Raw genomic sequence first — 23486 nt, forward strand, 5'->3', positions numbered from 1 at the left:
CAAGAGATGACAGCTCCACTATGAACTCGAGAAGAGTGTGATGAACTTCCCAGTGGGCGCTTGCGACAGGCAGCATGATTCGGAGGGAATGTACAGTGAAAAGGCCGTATGTACATTAGCGAACCCGACCGCACCTTTATCTCTGCCCTGAGCTCCGATCTCCTATCTCTGCGGCAAGCATCTTTCGTTCTCATTCACTCCTTTGATCGTTTCTCCATCATTTCGGTTCTTTTCTTGAAGCCTTTCTTGCTTCTCAAGGGCTGTGGCTGGACCGCAACCCTGATCTCGTTCTTCTCCGCCAGCCCCAAGCAGGCTCTTGTCTTTCTTTTGTACGTTCGGCCATCATGGCGGACAGCATGTGGTATGCGTTCCTCAACGACGAGCTCTGCTACGTCTCCCTGTGGACATTTGCATCCTTGATTGCAATCATCTTCATCTGGCAGACCACGCAGCAGCTCGCTGCCCATCTCCGGCGACTGGCGACTTTCACCGACCCATCCCAGAAGTTCCATCGGGCCGCGGACCCGCGACTCTCATGGCTCAAGCGGCATGTCCTCTACGCCCCCCTCTGGCGCAATCGGCACAACCGAGAAATGCAGCTTTCTCGTGCCGTCAATATGGGCACACTACCCAGTCGGTTCCACGCCCTGCTGCTCACCTTCGTTGTCGCCCTGAACGTGATTCTTTGCACCATGACCATCCCCTTTGGCTTGAAGGAGTCTACCGTTGCAATGCAGATCCGCAATCGGACCGGATATATGGCGACGGCAAATTTGTTTCCGCTGTTTGTCATGGCAGGGCGCAACAACCCGCTGATCGCGCTGCTGCGGGTCTCGTTCGACACCTGGAACCTCCTGCATCGGTGGCTGGGGCGAATTGTCGTGCTGGAGGCGTTGGCGCATGTGGTGGCGTGGGAGGTGCCCAAGGTGCAGGATTGTATGGCCCCTTCTTCGGTGTGGTGGATTGATGTCTGATATACAGCAGATGGATGGAAGGGGATGCTCGCAACGCTTAGCAAGCCCTTCATGTTCAACGGGTTGATGGTGAGTGCAACGGATGCCAATCATCTCGCTTTAATACGATTGGGATTGACCTCCACCTCCAGTGCATGGTGGCCCTCCTCATCATCCTCGTCCAGTCGCCCTCGCCGATCCGGCACGCCTTCTACGAGACCTTCCTGCACCTCCACATTGCACTGGCCTGCATCGCGCTGGGATTTGTGTGGCATCACGTCTACCGCTACTCGTGCAAGTTCTACCTCTACGCAGCGGTCGCCTTCTGGGCATGCGAGGTCGGGATCCCACAGCCAGATCGATGTCCCCAGGCTAACCCTGTGACCCTGTAATGCAGCGTCTAGCCCGCTTCCTGATCCTTTTGCACCGGAACTTCCGCAGTGGGACTCGCACCACAGCCTACGTCGAGGTTCTCCCCGGCGACACAATGCGGATCACCTTGCACGTGGCGCGACCGTGGCGTTTCTCGCCAGGCCAGTATCTCTTCCTTTGTGTCCCTTCTGTCGGAGGCTGGACCTCGCACCCTTTCTCCATAGCCTGGGCAGGAGACCCAAGCGCAGCAGCAAGATCACTCACCGAGAAGTCCTCGAGCGATCACCTCTCCCAAGATACAACATCGCAAAGCATCTCCCTGCTGATCCGACGCCGCACGGGCTTCACCGACAAATTATTCAAGACAGCCCTCACCCACCAACACTCCCACCGCAGCACCTTGTCCTACAGCGACGACCCCATGGCAACAAGCTCCTCCTTCCTCGAGCCGCAGACCACCCCTCCCCTCCGAGTATCCGCCCTGGCAGAAGGTCCATACGGCAACCTGCACACGCTCGACTCCTACGGCACCGTCCTGTTGATCGCCGGCGGAGTAGGCATCACCCACTGTCTCCCCTTCATCCCCCACCTTCTGAAAGGCTACACATCCGGCACTGTCTCCGCCCGACGGATCACGCTTGTGTGGGTGGTGCAGTCCCCCGAGCACCTGGAGTGGATCCGACCGTGGATGACGGAGGTGCTGGCGATGGAGGACCGGAGGGCGGTGCTGCGGGTGAAGGTGTTCGTGACGCGGCCGCGGAGCCCCAGGGAGATCAAGAGCCCCAGCGCGACGGTGGAGATGTTCGCTGGGCGGCCGGACGTGCAGACGGTGGTGGGGATGGAGGCGGCGGGCCAGGTCGGGGCGATGGGGGTGATGTGTTGTGGGAATGGGGGGTTGAGCGATGAGGTGCGGAGGGCGTGTCGGGCGGTGCTGGAGAGAGGGACGGTGGTGGAATATATCGAGGAGAGCTTTACTTGGTAGGTGGTGGTGGTGGTGGTGGTTGAGTTGATGAGGTTGTTGTTGTTGTTGTTGTTGTTGTGGTGTTGGTTGGTTGATGATGGCTGTGTTGTGTTGTGTGTCGGAGTCGGCGGTTGTTCCCGACTGGGGTGGCTATTGTGGCCTTAACAAAGTGGTGTCAGTCAGGCAGCGAGACTAGTCCGCATTCGCTAGCATAAACAATTGCCTCATGTTGGCCATCATTCTCGTGCATATCTACATCTACAGTAGCATAGCGAGAGCAACTATTTATCCCCTGTACAACGTGCACACACACGACCATGATTATATTCCGCTATCTCTCGTGGTCGTCAACGGAATCTCATCCGCAACCACCATCACCTCAACCTTCCTCACAATCCCCCCAACATGCCGATCCAGAAACTCGCGATCCCCCGCGAAGATCTGCGTCGTGATGTTCGCCAGAATCTGCCGCTCGTGCTCCTCCGACGAGCACGACGCCTGCCCCTGCCCCTGCTGCCGCATGTACGGCATGATCCACCGGGCCTTCCAGTCCGCCGCAAAGTTCTCAGTGGATTGATTAGGAGCGGGTCCCCCATCCATCTGGTGATGTTGCGTCCGTTTCTTCCGGATGTACTTCCGTATCCAGTGGAGGACGAGGGGCCGGATACACGGAACGGAGGCGGTGATGAGGACGATGCCGGCCTCGATGAACATCCAGCGGAGGAGGGGGACGCGGTTGATGCGCGGGTTGGTCGATTTGAGAATCGTGGGGTATTCCAGGGTCTTGATGAGGGAGGCGGCCATTGCTCTTGAGACTTGGGTTAGTCTCCGAGGATAAGGGCTTGGGGGCAGAGGTAGGAGGTGAGGTAGGGCTTACACGACCCCCAGGCTAAGCAGGGAGATGAGCACCAGTTTGACTCGCAGCGTCCAGTTGAACCGCCAGAAAATGTAGATCGGGAAGAGGGCAAGAAAGAGGTCGCTAGCGGAGTTGAATGCTACCCTCCCATGAAGTTAGTCGCGGGTTCTTTGTTGGTGAAGTGCTTGGTGGAAGGGGACGAACTCACCACCCTGAAAATATCCATAATCGATCTGAACATCCAGCGACATGCAATGCTTCTGAGCGCCAGGCTGAAACACCTCCACGACACGCGAGCATTGGGCGAACAGCAAAACCACACTGACCACATTGACAACCACCTGCAGGGGCACGAGAGCCCACAGGACCATGCGGTCCCACGTCCGTGCCGCCAGCAACGCCATCATGTACATGATCATGGCGAGACGACCGGCGGTCGCGGCGAGGATGACAATCGCGTAGCCGATGGTCGAGTACCGGAAGCCTGCGACCACACTGTGGCGACCGGGGGAGCTGGTGGTGTTGCCGTACCCGTGGTTGACCGCGAGGTTGAACAGCACTGCTGCAACCAAGAGTAAAGTCTGGCTTCATTAGTGACACACTGAGAAGATGGCGGACAATAGCGTACCAGAGCCAGCAATATAATCGCATCACTGAGCTGCAGGTTCCCAAACTTGTAGTTGCTTGCCGTACGGGAGGCAACAACGAGGATTGAAAAGGCCATCATCGTCCACACACTGATCAGCAGCTCCGGCCCGTAATCCGTCCCGGAGGGCATCTTCTTTGCCCCAGCACCGAGGGTATGGTTGTGGCCCGCATGGCTATCCTGGTCGTGGTCGTACAGCATAATCACAAACTGTGTCGGTGCTCATCTTATCTCTCCGCACGATCAGCTCGCGAGAGAATAGACCCAGTAGGAGGGCCAGCAATCTGGCCATGGCTTGAGTTAAATCAACTGACCATGGGGTCCGACTCCCTTCACGGGTCGGACATTAGACTTAATTTAGGGCAGGGCGGGACAAACTCCAGATATGGGGACAGATAGTCAATGTTGACAGCCCCCCTGGAGCCAGACATAGTTAGACAACGAAAGTCATTCAACCTACCTGCTCGCTCCTAAGCCGCAGATCCTTGACCGCAAGAAGACTAAGGACCACCTGCCAAGCCTGATGAGTGAGTGAAGTTCGGGCATCGGCCGAGACAATCCTTATCTGAAACACCGCCGTTGTTCGAACCCACCCGCTGGTCCAATCACTCGATTGAAGTGTGCTAAGCATTCTGGTTGACTCCAGTGTCAGGCTGACGAATGTGTCTCAGAGTTGACGACGGGCCGATGAGCTTGAGAGTCCGTCAACCAAGCTCTGGGATGCGCCTCTGCGCCCCTATTTTTATTTCCATCGCGGGACAGCGCCAAGACCGGTGAAGACAACCGCAAAAGCAACTCTGGTCCGTGCCAGCCTTGTCCCGTGGCTTTAGGGGCTTGATGGTGGTGCTTGAGAACTGTTTCATAGCTAACCTGGAATGCCGGCTGACTATTACTTCCGCGTGGTTACTCATGGATCTAAGGGACGGGTCGCTAGAATAAGCTACGGGATATGGTCCGTCAAACCCATGTTTGGGGCAAAAGAATATTGACTATATTTGAGGTACATATACATAGCTGCTTCACTACGCTGGATCACCACTCTGAATGTCGGTCAATCCTGCGCTTAGAAGTTTCCCTGCTTGCCGGAGTCAGCCTTGGGGCTCTTTCCGCCCTGGCTGGAGACAAAGCCCGAGGGAGCAGCGCCAGCAGACGTGGCAGCAGGCGCGGCAGCCGGCTGAGAAGCGGTCTTCGAGTGTCCGCCGCGGCCATGGCCGGAGCCCTGGTGACCATGGTGCTTGGTGTGGTGGCCCTCGTGGCCGTGGTGCTTGGTGTGCTGTCCGGAAGGCGCAGCACCGGAAGGAGCAGCCCCTACACTCTCACTGGGCTTGGGGACACCACCAAACCCATGGCCGGAGCGCTGTCCAGAGGGCGAGGCGGAGGGAGCCGCATTCGCGTCATCGCCGAAAGCGGCAGAGGCAGAGGCATCAGAAGTCGCGACAGACGTGGCAACAGTGCTGGACTCGTCCACGACGGCGACAGCAGTCTCGACGGGGGTCGAGTGGGCCGTGGCGGCAGAGGTGGATGAGGCGACGGCCGTCTCCGATCCCATGGCGGGGATGTTGATGGTCGCAATGGTCCAGACCTTACCACCCTCGCTCGAGCTCAGGCCGGTGTAGGTGGCGCCGGCGCCAGTCGCGATAGTGTCACCAAAGGTGGTGTCGGCCTCACGGAGGGTGATGGTGGTGTTGAGGTACACCTGAGCAGCCACCGTGCCCGTGCAGTCGGAGTCGCACTCGGTGCCTGTTCCATAACTGTGCAGCAAAATCAGCATCCGGGCGCACTGGCTCTAGAAAGATTGAAGGAGGCAACTCACCCAGTCATGTAAGGACCCGACGCGTAGGAGTAGTTGGACAGCGCGGCACCAGTCAAGGCATTGGTGACCGTCTGCACCCAGGTGTTATCGTCGGAAAGCAGGTTGTACTCGATGCGAACGTGGTCGTCACCGCTGACAGCGGAGCCAGTGCCATCGAGCTGGCCGAAGGAACCGAAGATACTGGCGCGCACACACCATTGGCCCGTAGTGGCACCGCACCAGGCGTTGCTGGGCCAGCTCTCCATGGTGGTCTGGATGAGGTCTCCAGTGCCGTTGCTCATACCAGGCCAGAGGAAGAGCTCGCCGTTCTGGGTGGCAGGGGCCGTGCCGGGGATGAGGGTGGTCACCGCATTGATGATGTCGGACTTGGTGGGACCCAGCGACACACTGCCTCCCCACGAGTCGCGCTTGGCCACCTTGGTGCCGCTCTGAAGAGCAGCAGGCAGGACGGCGCCCAGTGCCACGGCGGGCAGGAGTGCGAGAGTGCTAAGGACTTGCATTTTGAAGTTGAAGCAGATGTGATAAAGAATGTACTGGAGTATTGATAGGATGAATAGGAAAGTATGTAAAGAACGGTCAAGGCCACCAGTGCCTTCAATGAAAGGAATGAGATTGCCAAATGGATGAGAAGAGAAAGTAGAATCGCATCAACTTGAGGAGACACGGAGCTGGATGGCTTTATAGAGGGTGGCTTTATAGAGGAAGCGGACACGAGGGCTTTTTTGAAGGGGCAGCACCTTAATTTGCTCGGGTTTCAGATTAAGCATTGGCCCACACTCTGAAACAAGCCTCCCATCCACGTTTTTGGCAGCATCCCATGCTGAAAACAGGAGATTGTCTCAGATATACTTTTGCTGGTCCTTTTCTTGCCTTGTGCCCGGGGTCTAGATCTTCCGTTCATACGACGGTTTCGGTACGGTGCGGGATAGTGGGTGACCCTTGAATTGAGAGATGCACCTTCAAGACCACTCGAGGTTCTGAGAGACTACGTACCGGTCAACTTTTCCAATATAAATACTGAGGGTAAGCGAGGGCAAGTCCTCACGACAAGTAAGAGTTAACTGGGGGAAGATGTCTCGGGTAGATTCTCTGGGCAGATTCTCTTGGCACACCGACAAGAATTCGCCAAGCTTTCGGAATGATGGAGCAGACAAGACATGCTAAAGATCATCTGCTGCGAATGCTGTGGACGACGAACAAGCCAGCATAACTGGGTGATGCTCGTTGTAAATACCCGTGGGAGTGGCAAGTGGCAAGAATATATATATCCAGGTATACCACAGCACCTTATGACTAAGACTTTGCATTTGGCTGACACCCTGGTGTTGAGGCATGAAAATGTGAATCACGACAAACCTGGATTTTTCCTTCCTACTCCTTAACACTACACAGATGCATCTAGCGTTGACCAGGCAAGATCCCAGTCACCTAAGCTAAGATTCAGAGTCGCACCTGACATGACCGGACAGCCTTATGCAAGTATGCAAGTATGCAAGTGGGGGTGGGGTAGGTCAGATGACTGTTCTTTGTCTACCACAGGTCGAACAACTCGACGCCATCTCACATGCAATATGCATCCATCCACATTCCACATCAAACAGACACCATGGCAGACATTGTCGGCGAGTCCGAGCTCCCCAAGAATTCCATGGGCTCCTATGCCAGCATCCCCGCTCCTACCACAGACAATGAATCTGCCAAGTTAGCCGGCGACGAGCCCCCCTCCGCGGAGATCCAAGCCGAAGTCGCCAGTTACACCGTCCTCGATCGTGAAGGACAGCCACACCAATACTCATCCCTCTACAGCGGTGCAGAAGCTGCCCCCCGCACTCTTGTTGTCTTCATCCGCCATTTCTTCTGTGGAGTGTGTCTTGCTTTCCCCCAGCTTCTAACGCAGCGGATGCTAACCCAACCCGCAGAGCTGCAAGGAATACATCGAGGTCCTCTCCAAGACCATCACCCCAGAGCTCCTAGCCCAAATAAGCACTTCTGCCTCTGTGGTAGTGGTGGGGTGCGGGGACCCGGGTCTGATCGACATTTACGCCAAGGAGACAGGCTGTCAGTTTCCCATCTACGCGGACCCCTCCCGCAAGCTCTACAAACAAATGGGGCTGGTCTCTTCGCTAGCTCTCGGCGAGAAGCCCGGGTATATCCAGAAGAGCATGAAGCAGATTGTGGCCGAGTCGTTCTGGAAGACGCTGAAGCAGCTTCCCAGTGGGTTGGCGCTGAAGGGAGGCGATTCGCGCCAGAATGGCGGCGAGTTCCTGTACGAGGCGGGTCCCGAGAGAGGCGAAGAAAGACGCGTGGTATGGTGTCATCGCATGCAGAATACTCGGGACCACACTGAGGTGGCAGCCCTAGCCAAGATCTTGGAGCGGAAGGGGTGAGTTGGTTGTGGTGGTGAGGGTGTTGGGCTTGGGGCTTGCTGCGAGATGGACGCAATGTGTATCTCCGTTTGCCACCTGATGGCATCACGCTTCCTACTCATTTCACCTACTCGGAACTGAAGGTCTACGTCACTGTCGTGCAGGTAAAACCTAGGTGATTTTCACAATAAGTTGCATTCCATGAAACACATTTTGGCGTCAATTGTACGTGACCAGTTATCAATATGTGAACAAATACCAAAACACTTTTCTCACCCCCAAAGCACTCTCAAACAGCAATAGCAAGCCGCTCATGGCTCCCCACCACTTGATTAATTCCCGTCGCGATCAAGTCATCGCTCGCCTCAGCGCGACCCGAGCCAAACCGCTTCAAATTCCACTTCTCGACGCCCTCCACATCCTTCAGATCCTTGGCGAAGGTCCGGAACAAGTCCGCATTCAGACGCTCATACTCCGCGTACTCCTTGGGCCAGTCGCCCAGTCGCTCCACCGCCAGCTTCAGCAGATGCAGATGCTGTCGGACATGCTTGCCCTCATCCTCCACAATGCCGCCAGGGCTGGTAGCGCCGGACCCCGACTCGCTGCTGCTCATGCTGTCTTCCATCTCGGTCGCGGAGACAGAACTCGGATCAATAAACACCCGCAGCGCATTCTCATGCAACGAGGCCGCCTTCTTGTAGTACCGGTAGGCCAGCTCGCGCCGGTCCTTCTGGGACTGGTACCCCTGCGCGACGCTGGTGTACATCTGCGAGAGGAGGACGGTCATCTCGACGGTGCTGGGGTGGCGCGGACCATGGACGCGGGCGCAGTTGTACACGATGTCCTCGCCGAGGCGCATGGCAGCGGAATAATCCCCGATCAGATAGCGGGTGATGACGAGCATGCGGCCCAGGGCGAGGGTGTAGGCGGACTGGGGCTGCGAGCTGGCGATGTGGTTGGTGTCGCGGTTGTTCCAGAGCGAGGTCAGGATCCAGGCCAGGGTGTGGTAGTCGTGCTGCTCGTCCAGCACGCAGATCAGGTTGTTGAGGTGCACCAGGTCCAGCTGCGTCAGGTCGACCTTCTGCTGCTTGAGGTAGCCCAGCGTCTCCTGCAGGATGGTCGCGGACACGCCTAGCATCTCCTTGCGGGACGAGGCGGCGGGCCGCGTCTCGACGTCTCGACCGGCGATCACCAGTCCGAGCTTGAAGACGATCTTGAGCACCGAGGGGGAGGTGTAGCCCTGATGCGCCCGGATGTACTTGAAGGCTGTGAGAGCCAGGCCGCACGCTGCGCTGTAGTCCGCTGTGGCCAGCAGCTGGGTCACCCGGTCGTGGCTGGCGATCGCCACGGAGCGGATGAAGTGCTGCGAGGTGTGCGAGTGGAAGTACTCGAGGAGGGTGGCGATGAAGACCCTGGCTTGACTGGGGTTCGCCTGGACGGTCGGACCCTCCGTGGCAAGGAAGTAGTTGGTGAACTGCTCGACGAGTCGCGCAGCGTCAGCTTGACGGCCCTTGGCGGACAGGAAGCCATACAGGCGCGAGGCAGACGAGGTGACGGTCATGACACTGCTGTTCTTCGAGCCGATCTCAGTGCGGAACTGCTCGAAGTACATGTACTCGGTGGTCAGCGCCGAGTAGATCTCGTTAAGGGTGAGCGAGGAGTCCTCGCGCTGGCGTAGGCTGTACTCCAGCTCGGCCAAGAAGGACAGGCTCTGCCGCTGGCTGGAGGTCAGGTCGAATCCCACAGCCCCGACGTTGGTGGTGTCCTTGGCCACAATCTGCCGGTATAGTTCTTGGGATATGTCTCTCGCTCGGTCTACCTGACCGGCTGTGATGTAGCCGGTAGCAATGGTCTTGGCAGCAGCGCTCAGCTGGATGGATGACGACTCGGTGGCGAGGACCTGGGCTGTGGCGTTGCGCAGCAGGGTCACGGCAGCCTGCGTATTACTCTGTTTCGAGTACAGAGCCACGATCTCGCTGAGGTGCGACAAAGCCTCTTCATGGGCCCAGCCGTGGGTGGAGCGAAGAGAAGCCAGACGCTGTGTGCGAATAGAGATCACCCTCTTCACTTGCTCGGCGCTCATGGACTCCGTCTTCGACACGTTGACGAGGATGTTCTGTTCTTCGTAAATCGAATCCAGTGTCGCACGGATATCGTCACGGTCGATGTCGACTTCGTTGGACTTGCTGTGCAGCAACTCTTCAAACAGCTCGATTGCTTCTGCCTCGTACCGCTTGCACTCCAGGCAGATATTAGCCAGAGTCTTGGTGGCCTGGATGGTGATCGAGGCCGCGGTGCCAAATAGGCTGATGCAGGCTTTGCGGTACTGCACTGTCACGTCGTGAATGACTGTAGTGTCGCTGTGGACCATGCGCAAACAGTGAATGTATCGCTCATAAAGCGTCTGGACGAAACTCGGTTCCTGCAGCTTGGGGCTGGTCTTAGGTTTCTGCGCCGTATTGAACAGTACGCGGCAGGGCTTCAAGGCGTCCGCGTAGCGTGCCTGGTTCAGGAGCTCGGTCACAACGATCAGCAGAGGCTCAAAGGCATCAGGATAGCAGGTTTCCGAGTCCTTGTTGAGAACATGCACGATCTGACGATAGTAGTCCACCGCGATAGGACGAGGACGAGTCAGCTCTGCCAGCTTCCATAGCTGCTTGATGACGGTCGGGTGCTCCGCTCCGTATCGCTTGATGGAGTCGCTCAGGATATCCTGGTGGATGGTGATCAGCTTATCACTTTGCGACATGCGCTCGTATAGACGGAGAATGGCCGTTGTGACACGGCCCCGCAGCTTGTCGCCCGCCGGTCGATCGCGGCGGACGGCCTGATACAGACGCAGTCGGACGTCCTCCTCCTTTCCTGCTCGGCGTCGGGAGCGATAGCAATTTGCCAGCCGTTCTGCAAGCTCGATGCAGTACTCCAGGTTGCTCGAGGGAAGAAACACTTCATCCACCGAAGGTGCAAAGAAGGCAGGCCACATGGTCCGGAGGACCTGCTTGATGGCCTTGGTGGCATCCTGCCATCGATGTTGCGACAGATACAGCTCCAACAGAGTGTTTGTGGCAGTGACGGAGACCTGATCAGTGCTCGACGTGTTGAAGACCATCTCCTTGAGACTCGATTCGGTGATGGTCGAGCTGGTCGAGGTTGCCATCTTCATCACCTCCCGTGAAGTGGTATTGATATGCTGCTGCACCTCCTGGTGGACACCGCTCTGACTGTTGGTACTCTGAGCGCAGTGCTTGAAAACGCTGAGCGCCAGCACGGAGAGTCCCACAGACTTCATCACCTTAGCCACCTCGAGGAACTTAGAGGCCACTGCCTCAGAGCTCGACGTGCTTTGGCTATATCCCTCCCAGAAGCCGGACAGAATAGAAGCGGCCTCGTTCTCCCGGTGTTGGGACTTGAGAAACTTGGCATAGCCCAGCACGGCGTCCATGTTCTTGAGCTCCCAGTCAGACGAGTGGCTGAGACGATATTCCTTGCTGGTTTGCTGCCAGAGCTCAATATACGTCCGCTCGGCAGCCTTCAGGTCTTTCTCGGCCACGAACCGCTCGGCCTTGGCCTGCAGAGAGTTGAAGTCGAAGGCGCGGGTGATCACATCGTCCAGCTCCAGTTCGTCCAGAGAGAAAGTCGTCCGCGTCTCCATTGCATCTTTGCGACCGTGGAGGTGGAGCAAGAGCGAGTCGTCCGTCGGTCGCGAGCCCGTGGGTTGCGACGCGCCGTCCGTGGTCGGCCCCTGCAGCGAGGTTGTGATCTCCTTAGCTTGAACCTCGTCTCCCATCGAGATGAAATGTTCCGACAGCTGGGTCAGAGTGGAAGTCACCATGCTGCTTGACCCTCCGTAATGGATCTTGTAGCATTCAACCAGAAGCTGCAGCATCTCGGTGCGTTTCACCATGATCTCGGTCTTGGAATCGGCAATCTCGTCGGCAGTCACTTCCAGGTAGAACTTGGTCATCTGCATGGTGATCAGGTGTCGGGGCGAGAGCACGGTTTGGCTCATCTTCGCAGCATCATAGAAGATCTTGCTAATATGGGCTGGAAGGGTGTTGTGGATACGTCGGTAGAAGAGAGCCTGACAGAGGATAGTCTGCAGGGTGGTGGGGTGAGTAGGGCTCAATGCCTGCCGATACAGTCGGGTTTGAATGCCGTGCAACAGCCGCAATGACGGGGTGGATTTATTGTCCCAAACGGTCATCTCAAGCAATGGCACTGTGGGCGAAGTCGGAAGCGCACTGCGCAGCTCTTTGGCTGCAGTGGTGATCTCCTGGTCGGTGGTGCAGCCAAACGCGATTTTGACATGCGTCAACCAGTAGCGCAGGGCGAAGTCGAGTAGAGGATATTTGGCCAGCAGATTCTGGGTGGTATTCTCGTCCAGTGGATCTAGCGAGGGCTCGTGCTCGCTGGTGACGGCCTCCTTGGTATATGATAGCAGTCTCTGTGCAAGATCGCTGTTCCTGTTTTTAACCGACGGCAATAGTTTATCTTTTGCCAGCACGTCCAGGATCGCGGTGCGAATCTGTCCATGGCGCAGGTAGACCAGATGGCTCTGGATGAAGACAAGCGATGCGACCGGCTTCAGGAGCTGCTGGATGTCAAGGTACTTGTCGGTGACGGTGGAATTTTCGACGTGGACGGAGCCCAGCGCCGACAGCTCCTTCTGCGTCATGGGACGAGCCGCAGTGGAGAGCCAAGCCAACACCTTCAATGCATCTTCGCTCAGCTTCGCATGTAGGTTATGCGAGACCAGGTCGGTGAGTGTCTTGCCGGTGTTGGCCACACTTTCAATGGCTCTGGTCAGAGCTTGCGCGTTGGACGAGCCCTCCTCGCGGATGCGTTTGGCGGCCAGTTTGGCCCAGAGGAATGAACCACTGGACGCTTCAGCAATCCGCGTGACGTTGATCTCTTGCTCTTCCTCAGGCAAGGATGTGAAAGCACGAGTATGCTGCAGGATCTTCCGTACGACAGCGGTGATGTCGTCGAAGACAAGCTCCGGCGAGACATGCACAGTGCTCTGCGAAGACGTGGAGAGCGGCTGCTGGGCGCCCAAAACAACCAACTTGACTCTATCCGCGGGGGCCGCAGCCTCAGTCAGTCGCTTGTGCATCAGGGTCTCTCCGCAGCTGGCCTCATCCATTCCGTCCACCACCAGGACGAGTTCCTTGGCACCCTGGAGACTGCTCTTCAGTGCGTTCCCCACCGCAGCCCACAGTAGATCGTCGTACGCGTCCTCTTCCAGTGTCGACTGGCTGCGTGTGTACGCATCCGACAGAGTCTGGTAGAGTCGCACATTGCCAATGCGCTTGTCGAAGAGCTGTGACAGGATCATCTTGGCGACTGCACGAGGGGTGGTGTTGGCTGGGATACGACTGCCTATAATGCCTGTGAGTAAGGCTCTCTGGTGCTGGGAAGTGTGACTTACTGATCGGGACAAAGATCGACTTGTAATGGGTACCTCCGACAGGGTGTTGGAGATGGTCGTTGATCACGGTCGCCAGAATGGTTTTGCCTGAACCCGGTTTACCATGCACCGTCAGGGTTTTGCGGCTGCTTTTGAGGAATCGTGTCAAGTACGGAGTCATCCACAGGCAGGTGGACTCCTCACGCTCCTGGGCAAAGTGTGCGGTTGTCTCCGCCACGTTGACTAGCACGGGGTCCTCAGGCTGCAGCCAATCTTTGAGGGCTCGGATCTCGGTGACTGTTGCACAAGAGCATTAGCCACTGTTCCGGATAGGAGGATTTTGAAAGCAATCGCGCTCACCTTTGTCCCCGTTCAAACCCTCTCGGATCAGCTGGTGGCGCCACATTGACTCGGAGACATGTTCGCAGCGAGCCTTGAAGCTGTCAATCGGACCCGGAAAGGTGCTGTAAATGTCAATCGAGACTGATTCAGAAGAGTTCAAAGACCGGTGGAAGTGTCTGGCCACGCCAACAACAAGGGTGACGAGGTCGGCCAGGGCCAGAATGAGTTGGTCTTTGATCTCCTGGGATACGGAGAAGAGTTCTGTGCGATCCAGCAAGTTGCCCAGGCCCATGGAGGAGCGGTAGAAGAATCCGAACAGATCCATCAACGCAGGGGCATTGTTCTCCGCCAACTTACACCAGACAACTTAGCTTTCGGCATGGCTATGTGGCTGGGTTAGGCATGCATACCTCGAGTAAACTCGCACAGTGTACATAGGCAAGCTGGGCGGCCATGTGACTATCCCCGGCAAATTGCTCCAGAGCCGTGTCAAATGAATGCAGTCTTTCTACAAACAAAGCCGCCCAGACAAGCGCTTTGTCATAGCTGCTCCCCTCGGCAGGGAGCTTGCGCATTCGCTCCGCTCGAATCCATTCGAGGAGTGTCGCGTAATCCGCATCTGTGATGCTCGACGAGATCATAGCGTCGCTGCCGCGACGAGTCAGTGAGCTGACAACATCCGCCAGCGTGGAGCTTCCCCCACCACTCAAGGCTCGCGACCCCCGCCTTGAGGTGGAAGTTTGGTATGTGGTTGTGTATCCCTCTTGCTCCAGGATATCCGACGCTCGTCGAGTCCCGAAGAGCGCAGTGGTGGACAGAGGGGAGCCGAAGGTGTAATGGACATTAGGTTGGAACGAGGTAGCCATGGTCGGTTCTACACGTGGTTGCTCGCCGGCAGGACTGTTTATGCAGGGTATTGATTCTCATCGGAAGAATGGAGTTTCAGGTGATGGAGTAAACTTTAAACCAATTTGCATAAATGTTGAGCGAAGCAGGGACAAGTGACAAAAAAACATGGAATCAGGTGTTGATTTCAAGATGCTTCGAAGATATACTTCTCGATGAGCAGAGTGCTGCACCTTTGCGCTGTATTTCAAGTTTCGACCTGCTTGCTGGATTCCTCGTTGGACGCTTGTAAGACGTCAGAATGAGATGCACGACATTAGGCTGAGTTCTCCGGTCAATGCTGGAAGACCCAAAACTTCCAGAATATTGACAAATCGCAACATTCATGAATTGATCCACTTTGTCCATAAGCCCCGAGCATAGCGAGTGGTTGGTAGATAGCTCTGGAATCTACTCTAAGTCAGTCTTGACATCACTTTTGAGGAACCACGTTGGGTGTTTCTGGTGAAACTTCCACTCAAGAAGATACTCTGGGGTGTGGAGCGCCGGCAGCTTGTTGAGTTTGCGTTGGGCTCACCCAAAACATGGTTGAGCAGTATCTTACTGTCAGGGATTGAATTGACTTTGCACGGTGCTGTGGAAAACATTATCGTCGAGTATTTCTTCCACAGGATGACCTCTTCCAATGCCCGCTGCCGACAGCGCACATCCTTCGCGTCTGCTTGGGGCTTCTTCCGTTTCTGAGAAGGGGATTCCAGTCTTTCAACGGCATTAACCCCAGTATCACTTTCATGACAGTCATAATGTTGTGTTGTCAGAGCAAAAGTTAAATCCTCACGTCATAACAATGGAGCATCAGGTAGTCGAATCGGTGGGCGGCGGAAGGCGATTGAGTTAGGGTTGTGGGGACATCCGCATGCGGCAAACCCTCCTCCATGCCATGGCAGCCCACGACAAGATTTCCCCAGATCACCGTTAATGTATGAGCATGGTATGTTCCAGTGCAGGTCCTTGACAAGTATTTCATGAGCTGTCTACGCAGGGAGAGGGTGGTTGCCGCATGGAAAACCTCGCAAGATATATCACCTCTGGCATGTGGGTGTCTGGCTCAGTTATGCACTGCTCCGCCACAAGTACTTCAAGCAAGTCAGGACTGTCAGGATTGAATGACACAGCCGCTGATGTAGAATTTCTTTCGACTAACGTGGTCAGCATTTGGGTAAATGACCAACACTCTCCCAGTAACAAAGCATACGCGGTACCCACTTCTTTCTCCCCGATCGGCGTCCCAGACAAACAAAAATAGACATGTCGAATGCGGATATGGGGGCTCGTGGGGACCCGCGAGGACCATTCTTGATCACTCAGTGGATACGGATTCGATCATCGATGCAGAAACAGAAGTGAAAAAAAGATCACAAGAACTCCGTGGAGTCCACTCACAGCTTGTTGATGGCAGCAGGTCATGGCCCAATCTGCGTCGAGCTTGTCGACCGGGCCCGTTCAGTCGAGGCACGTGACTCTCGGTCCGCCACCTTCACCCAGTGACCAGCACAGAGAAAGGCATGGGAGGTCCAAGTCATTTAGATGGTGAGATCGGGGAATTGCTCCTCTGAATATGTTTGGATTGATGTGGTCTTGCAGAATGGATGCTATTTTAGAGTATGTGCATTCACGTTGATCTACTCATCCTCGTTATATATATCATTGACCCCCCGAAGTACGTAGTGATCATCATCTGCATACTCCTGCAAAAGGAAGCTGTGGGTCTATGGTGTCTAATCGCGTGGTTTCGGCGGCTTAGGCAAGAGGAGCCAGCTAATCGCCGTAGCACAGAGTAGGGCCACAAGCATAGGCTGCAGGACTTTAACTCCTGTGCGGGCTGAAAGGATCCCGGTCAAGACGGGGAACAAAGAGCCTCCGATCTGTCCAAACACAAATACAAATGCTGGCAGGAAGTTAGTCAATAGCTTTGTAGTTGAGGCGAAGCCAAGCAACGAAAGGAGAACAGTCTGCGGGAAATGTACACACCAATTGCTGAACTCCGAACATCTGGCGGAAATATCTTCGAGGCGACCGATATACCCTGCTCAATATGTCAGCATCGGCGAACTGTCCCTCAAAGAAACATATTGGCAGCGCGGTACTTACAGCGGCAAAGAATGGTCCAGAAAAGAACCCTAGAACGCAGATTGCGACCGCCTCGACGATGATATTCGGCACCCTGCACGTGATGCATTAGCAGTAGATCTTGTATCCAGGAGAATCGAAGGAACACCCACAGCCAGAAGACTAGCTGCAGTCCCACACATATTACGGCATAGAGAAAGATCATCCGCCGTTCTCCGAGTCGGAAGGTGGGCTCAGCCAAAAGCAACCTGCCCAGGAAAGCGCCTCCATAGAACCCAGTGGGGACATATCCCATCGCATCCAGATTGCCGTGCCGCACTTTGACGAGATATTCAACCATCCAGCCTGATTCGCATTAGTCCCTGACTCACTAGAAAACAGGCCCGGTGCGGAGATGACAAACCTCCAGCGGTAATGGCCGCTCCAAGAAAAAAGAAGAAGTACAGACTGGCAAGCCAGACCGTGGGCACGCGCAGAGTATTCTTGATCTCGACTAGCGCACGGTGACTCTTGGAGTGGGGGTGGGAATGAGGATCATCTCGCAGTCCCTGTGGTGAAGGGTCGGAAGTAGCAGACTTGATTGCGAGCTGGTTGTGGAACGCCGTCAGCACAAATGCTAAATTAAGAACCCCCAGGCCCAGAGGCGCCAGATAGAACAGATTCCACTGCGAAGTTGTTCCCGCCGATGCCACAGCCGTGGCCACCAATGGACCGACCAAGCACCCTGCCATGTACATGGCATGGATAAACCCCAACCAACGATGGGCGGCATTGACGGACGCAACATAGGTATTGGCGTGAGTGTCATTGTACGCTTGACCTAGACTGGCGAGAAAGAAGGTGACGACATAAAGCGAAAACGGGGGCAGCCAGGCTCGAAGGGCGTGGGAGAGCACTTGAAGGGCTGCGCCCAGGGCCAGGATAGCTCCGAGGCCGAGATACTGACAGAGGGCGCTGTTGGTCACGGCGGCCAACAGCCATCCTGCGAAGGTTGATACGTAGACCACGACGACAAGGTTGGTGCTCACATGGTAGGAGCGGATCACATAGGGGACCAATGAGCCCAAACTCCCATCATTGACCCCGGCGACAAAGAAAGAGAAGCCGGCACTGAGGATTTTGGCATACAGCCATCGCTTGTCGGCAATGCTTGGCTCGGGAGGCTCGACTGATGCTGGCTGCTCTTGCGAGAGATCGATCATTTCCTGGTCTGGTTGCGGTCGCATTGTGCTGGTTGGTAGGTTAGGAGGCAAGGAGTGGGAAGATTGAGAGATGAAGCATTGTTAAGATGTTGGTAGACCATGGATTGTACTGTAATTAAGCGACTATCTATGGATGACTTGGGGATGCGGGGGCAGTTGGTTACATTTCCAGATCTGGCAATTCACGCAGCAGTCCAGTCAGTCAGTCCGATCTCTTGACGGAGCTGTCAAAAATCATTCTGGATCCTGCCGAAGATTAGCCGAGGAGCAGAAGACGTTCCTTGGAGGCATCAAGGCACAAAGGCACCAAGGCAGTCAGGCAGTCAGGCATTCACAAGCCCAAACGCACATGACCGCTTCTAATCTGAAAGGGGAAACCTGGATGCCTCAGGCACTAAGGGTTATACCGAGGTCAAGCAACGCAGCGATTATTCCCAGTGACTTGACACGCTCACACGCGCTTCCCGTTTGCTAGCTAGTACTCAATTAAACTTTTGGATCCTCCCGTGCACTAGCGCTGCAACATCATCACTGTTCTTCTCCAAAAACATCATATGGCCATTACCACGAAGACCCCAGTCCGCCAACCGCACATACTCTGTGCTCACCCCTGCTTGGCGCAGAAATCGGACGGTGCACCAGTCGTACGGCGCATGATACGATGCCTCTGAGGAGACCAGCACCACAGGGGTTCGCTGCAAATTAGCCAGCTGACGCGGAGGTGGGTCGTCTGCTTGAATCACACAGCCCACCTCATCCGGGTGGGTGGCGGGGATGGTAGTCGTCACCAAATCGGTTGCGGGATTGACCACCGCAGGCGAGTAGGCGATAGGAATGTCCGTCAAGCCATATGCGCGGGCGGATCCATTCCCGAAGCCGACATCGCGAAAAGGGGGGCCGCCTGGTTCCAGGGAGACGATCAGTTGCACGAGATCCGGTCGCTGATCGGCTAACAACCAGGCCATGATGCCGCCCTGAGAGTGTGCCAGGAGGATCAGGGGCGTGCCAATCTTATCGAGCAGAGCGACGCCCGCTTTCTGCATGGCGGTCTCTTGGAGTAAGTTGTCGCTCACGAAGGGCACGGTGCTGGCGTAATACTCGTCGAAGATCGGGTCGTGCATCACCCCGGATCCCGGCCACTGGGTGTGCAGCTCGGCTTGCGGCCATAGCTCATACCGCTCGGGAGCAGTGAAGTATCGCTGCAGATGCTCCGCCGAGTAAGTCTCCAGGTCTCCCTTCCACGACTGCCAGGGACTGCGACCGCGGAAGGGTTGGTCGAGCAGGTAGCATTCGTAGCCCTGGGCCAGGAAGTACGAGGCCCATCCGGGCTGACCGTCCGGTTTGTTCAGCCAGTTGGTCCCAGTCTGAGCCTGTCCGTGGATCAAAACAATGGGGTAGGGTTGAGTGACTCGCGTGGGGGTCAGTTTCTCCACATAGATCTGGCCGGTGCGAATGTGCTCGCCGGTGTCTGCCAGGGTAGTGTACTCGCCCCCAGCATAGAAATACCGCACACGATGAGGAAGATCCGTCCCCGAAGGGAGCATCAGCGCCAGCAGTGAGAGTGCGAGGTTGACGAGCATTATTGTGCTTCAATGTCATCTGAGTAGTTGGCCAAAAGTGACAAAATTATTTCCATCTTCCTTCCTCCTCATCCTAAATTTTTCTCTCTCCTGCAGGTCGCACAATCGCCACGGCAACGCGTGGCTGCCTTGCTGGGGGTCATCGATGAGACCTGTCTTCTGGCGGCAGTTGCAGGCTGCATGCTGTTTCAGCCAGAGTCAAACGTCACCCTGCTCGGAAAATTCCGAGCCTATCCCGTCAGTGGGATTGTCAGTGGGATTGTTCATACGGTGAATGTGCCGTGCTGTGTTCTGTTTTGACGGCTGCCTAGGATGGCTTAAGCGCACGCACTTTGTCCACACGTCACCCACTCTCCTCTCCACCAGGCCAGTCCAGAACCCTATCAATTATCAACATACATACAATGCCAGACTGAATCCAAGCAGTAATAATCCACCGCTCACGATGCCACCTCCCAGAGTGCAATCAGTCGAGTATCACGACCTCGCCAGTCGCTCGTCCATCGACTCATTTGCCTCAGTCTCCGACTGGGAGCAAGCTGGGCTGGTTCTTCCTAGCAGTCGATCGCATCGTTCCTTCTGGCGCAAGTTGTGCAGATCCACTCCTACTCCTTGGCAACCCCAGCGTGCAAGATCACGTCGCTTTGCTTCACCTCGCTGGTCCTCCATCCGACAACTGTTTCGAATACCACTGAGTTTTTTCATCGTTCTGATCAGCTGCACCGCTCTCTTCTTCCCCTCTTACACGCGACTGCCGCCCCATTACCAATCGGTGGTCGAGCAAGCCACGCAGTCCGACCAGCATGGCCGCGGCAACCCGCGCAACGAGCGCATCTTCATCGCAGCCATTCTCTACGACCCTGAGGGCACAATTGCGGGCGGCAGATGGGGCGAGTCACTGCTACAGCTGATCGATCTTCTCGGCGAAGCCAACGTCTTCCTCAGCATATATGAAAACGACAGCAGCGGGCAAGGCGAAAAAGCGCTCCGGCACCTGGAGGACCGCGTCGCATGCAACAAATCCATCCAGTCCGACCTTCACCTCGATCTGAGCACGTTTTCTCGGGTCACTGTCCCAGGGGGTGCCCAACGCATCAAGCGCACCGACTACCTGGCCGAGCTGCGGAACCGCGCCCTGCGACCGCTGGATGACCCCGCAGCCCAGCCCTACGATCGCATCCTATACCTCAACGACGTCATCTTCGACCCCATCGACGCAGTGCAACTGCTCTTCTCCACAAATGCTGCCAATGCACCCGACGGCGTGGCCCGGTACCGCGCCGCGTGCGCCGTGGATTTTATAAACCCGTTCAAGTTCTACGACACCTACGCCACGCGCGATCTGGAAGGGTACGGGATCGGCCTGCAGTTCTATCCGTGGTTCAGCACGGCCGGCCACGCCCGCAGTCGGCAGGACGTGCTGGCACAGAAGGACGCGGTGCGTGTGCGCAGCTGCTGGGGTGGCATGGTCGCCTTCAACGCGACGTACTTCCAGCGCCCGGACCATCCTGTGCGGTTTCGCGCGGACACCGACTTGTTCTACGACGGGTCCGAGTGCTGCATCATTCACGCAGACTTGCAGGATTTCCCAGCAGCAGCCGCAGCAAGGGTGGGTGATTTGGCTGACTCCGGGGTGTATATGAACCCCTATGTGCGGACGGCGTACACGAAGCGGAGCTTCCGGTGGCTGCACACGACGCGACGCTTCGAGCGGCTGTACTCGCTGGTGCACGGGATCGTGAGTCGCTTGGCCGGCTTTCCACGGTTCAATCCGCGGAGGACGGAGATCGCTGGAGAGGTGGTGCGTGAGAGGATGTGGGTGCCGGATGCGAGGCATCCCAATGGAGGATCGTACCAGACGGTCGAGCGGGTGGCGGATAACGATGGGTTCTGTGGTGACGGATTCGGTGGGAGACGGGGGTTACAGCTCATCCGAGAAAACCGTCAGGCGGGCGAGGACGGATGGGAGGAGATTTCTGTGCCTGTTGCATAGTGTTCAATGCCGTGGATAGTTACATGCACAGATAAAGCTATTCTAAATTTCATGGTTTCTTGTGTACAGCACAGTGCGTCCGCAAAGGGTATCCCCAGCATCCCGACTCCCCCAACGCCATAATCACAATAACAGACCACCACAGAGTTACCATACAGGATTCATCAAACGATCGCAGCAGTAGGCACCTTGGACCAGTCGCGACACATGCCCAGCACCGTCCGACAGAACTTCCCATATTCCACCGTCAGATCGAATGCCCGCCACGACCCCTGGGCCAGATGTCGGAGTCTGGCCGAGGGGTCAGTGATGGGCTTCGAGCCCATGTTCCCATATGCCCCGCGGCCGGGACTGCCATCGTGATCTCAGTCAGCCATAGCCAGTAACCTATAAATGGTGCACATACCTGAACCCCGTGATGGGGAGAACCACAACATCATCGACCAACTTACTCCTCCCCCCATCTTGGAGTCCCGACAAGGCCTGCCATCGTAGATCAGCTACCTCCTCCAGCCGGCTGCGCACTGCATCCGTGAACGCGGCAGGTCCAGTCAGCGTCAGGGGATCGAGAGCGAGTAGCTCCTGACGCGCAGCCCGGGAGTCGAGAGATCCGCCGTAGCGGGCGGCGATGTTGGTCAGGGTGGTTGAAAAGCGATCGAGGAAGGTCTGCAGGATCGGATGGCCGGGTGCCCAGGCAAAGGCCCACTGGGTCAGCTGCACAGGCTGCGAGTAGCCCATGCGCCAGTAGGTGTCGGTGTCCTCACGGCAGTCGGCCTCCAGCCCGACGACGGCGTGCACTGGACTGGTCGAGTTGTAGACGACGCCGGTCTGCGTGTCGTTCCAGGGGAGGAGGTCGGCCGCGCTGAGCCATTTCGTTGGGGGACGGAGGGGCTCGGTGTCAATATCGCCGTACTGTCTCCTATCAGTCTCCATTCTTCGAAAAGATACAGATACTGAACCAGGCTGGGCTGGGCTTACCACACCCCCAATCCACTTGGACACCAAAATACGAAAAACATCTGATCGCTCGACGTTGCTCGCCAGACTCGCGAACTGCATCTCCAGGGCTGGTTCAAACTTGCGGATCAATTGAGCCATTCCCGCATCTGTCCACAGAAAATACGCCATCTGCCCGTCCGTCGCCTGCAACCAGCGCTCGGCGCTGTGGCGGAGGAGTTGGGGCCAGGTGTCGATGTGGGTGTTCTTCCAGGTCTGATGCACGACCATGGGGATGGCCGAGTGCGGCAGATAGCGCTGGTCGGTGTTGACGAGGCCAAGAGCCAGCTCGGCGGCTTCGACGATGTTCTTGGGTTGGTGGTCGGATGCGCTCATCCATGTTGGGGGGATATACCAGGCTGTGCAGGTTGTCAGTCATGTTTGTGTTTGTGGGATTGTGATGGTGGGCGGGACCGTACCTCCTCCTTCCGCATGATGCGTATGGACATGATGATAGAGCAACGGGTATTGATTCTCTAAAGTCATCAACTCGTTATCCCACTCTTCTCGCTGATAGAGCATCCAGATCATGAGCACTGCACCGAGGAGGGCGAAGATAGCCAGACGTCGCAGCCGCGTGGGTGCCATTGCTGCTCCTCGTGTTCTATACTGGGTGACAGATGGTGGTGTTGATGGTTGACGGCCTCACGCTTGATTCCAATCACGCATCATAATTAAGCTCCGATGCTAAGCCGCCGACCCAGGCGTGGGTGGTGCCAGATGCCATCCGTTACAACGGTTACACAATACCTAGGCAGCGAGATATCAGACCTGGAGGGCAAGATCTACTGGGTCTACGACACAATGCGACACACATCCCACCGGAAGTGAATGTGAAATATGTCTGCCTGGAGACAGCGCCGGTCCACTGCCGCCACAATACCCCCTATCACGTATGCAGGTGCAGAACGGTCGAGCCCGGTGGGCGCAAGCAAGATAATGAGTAGAATGATTGCTCACGACCAAAGACCCCCGAACGCACGACCCCAAAATTCAAAACCCCTGGCCAACTCAAATATGGAT

At 56.4% G+C, this 23486-nt stretch overlaps 9 protein-coding genes across 9 annotated transcripts; 3 read left to right on the forward strand and 6 right to left on the reverse strand.

Annotated features, from left to right (window-relative positions):
- Positions 1–152: 152 nt before the first annotated feature.
- Positions 153–2307, forward strand: BO66DRAFT_473011 (ferric reductase family protein; the record flags this gene model as incomplete). Its single annotated transcript, XM_025653008.1, has 4 exons — positions 153–936; positions 985–1043; positions 1106–1291; positions 1351–2307. The coding sequence occupies exons 1-4, from the start codon at positions 345–347 to the stop codon at positions 2305–2307; spliced, it is 1794 nt and encodes a 597-aa protein (XP_025501731.1). The 5' UTR covers positions 153–344.
- Positions 2308–2607: 300 nt separating this feature from the next.
- Positions 2608–3989, reverse strand: BO66DRAFT_456124 (uncharacterized protein; the record flags this gene model as incomplete). The annotated part of the gene is made up of 4 exons (XM_025652121.1): positions 2608–3094; positions 3164–3281; positions 3351–3723; positions 3771–3989. The coding sequence occupies 4 exons, from the start codon at positions 3987–3989 to the stop codon at positions 2608–2610; spliced, it is 1197 nt and encodes a 398-aa protein (XP_025501732.1).
- A 1339-nt stretch (positions 3990–5328) lies between these two features.
- BO66DRAFT_284789 (uncharacterized protein) lies at positions 5329–6065 on the reverse strand (the record flags this gene model as incomplete). The annotated part of the gene is made up of 2 exons (XM_025643111.1): positions 5329–5539; positions 5602–6065. Coding segments are annotated over 2 exons (675 nt in total), but the record flags the coding sequence as incomplete, so codon positions are not given.
- A 1184-nt stretch (positions 6066–7249) lies between these two features.
- BO66DRAFT_328063 (peroxiredoxin-like family protein) lies at positions 7250–7988 on the forward strand (the record flags this gene model as incomplete). The annotated part of the gene is made up of 2 exons (XM_025643978.1): positions 7250–7465; positions 7521–7988. 2 exons carry the CDS (start codon positions 7250–7252, stop codon positions 7986–7988), a joined length of 684 nt encoding a protein of 227 aa, XP_025501734.1.
- Positions 7989–8253: 265 nt separating this feature from the next.
- On the reverse strand, positions 8254–14754 carry BO66DRAFT_456131 (uncharacterized protein; the record flags this gene model as incomplete). Its single annotated transcript, XM_025652122.1, has 4 exons — positions 14127–14754; positions 13696–14068; positions 13392–13671; positions 8254–13342 (listed from the first exon to the last, which is right to left on the reverse strand). The coding sequence occupies exons 1-4, from the start codon at positions 14580–14582 to the stop codon at positions 8257–8259; spliced, it is 6195 nt and encodes a 2064-aa protein (XP_025501735.1). The 5' UTR covers positions 14583–14754.
- Positions 14755–16340: 1586 nt separating this feature from the next.
- On the reverse strand, positions 16341–17894 carry BO66DRAFT_456145 (putative MFS transporter; the record flags this gene model as incomplete). The annotated part of the gene is made up of 5 exons (XM_025652123.1): positions 16341–16510; positions 16594–16648; positions 16714–16786; positions 16845–17037; positions 17096–17894. 5 exons carry the CDS (start codon positions 17892–17894, stop codon positions 16341–16343), a joined length of 1290 nt encoding a protein of 429 aa, XP_025501736.1.
- A 482-nt stretch (positions 17895–18376) lies between these two features.
- On the reverse strand, positions 18377–19438 carry BO66DRAFT_328053 (alpha/beta hydrolase; the record flags this gene model as incomplete). Its single annotated transcript, XM_025643977.1, has 1 exon — positions 18377–19438. The coding sequence occupies one exon, from the start codon at positions 19436–19438 to the stop codon at positions 18377–18379; it is 1062 nt and encodes a 353-aa protein (XP_025501737.1).
- A 430-nt stretch (positions 19439–19868) lies between these two features.
- On the forward strand, positions 19869–21517 carry BO66DRAFT_393383 (glycosyltransferase family 69 protein). Its single transcript, XM_025647749.1, has one exon. It carries the CDS (start codon positions 19920–19922, stop codon positions 21465–21467), a length of 1548 nt encoding a protein of 515 aa, XP_025501738.1. The 5' UTR covers positions 19869–19919; the 3' UTR covers positions 21468–21517.
- och3 (glycosyltransferase family 32 protein) lies at positions 21476–23339 on the reverse strand. The gene is made up of 4 exons (XM_025647750.1): positions 22883–23339; positions 22446–22822; positions 21874–22379; positions 21476–21818 (listed from the first exon to the last, which is right to left on the reverse strand). The coding sequence occupies exons 1-4, from the start codon at positions 23049–23051 to the stop codon at positions 21632–21634; spliced, it is 1239 nt and encodes a 412-aa protein (XP_025501739.1). The 5' UTR covers positions 23052–23339; the 3' UTR covers positions 21476–21631.
- Positions 23340–23486: the final 147 nt, after the last annotated feature.

The sequence above is a fragment of the Aspergillus aculeatinus genome (genome assembly GCF_003184765.1).
Source record: "Aspergillus aculeatinus CBS 121060 unplaced genomic scaffold BO66scaffold_38, whole genome shotgun sequence".
Lineage (NCBI taxonomy): Eukaryota > Fungi > Ascomycota > Eurotiomycetes > Eurotiales > Aspergillaceae > Aspergillus > Aspergillus aculeatinus.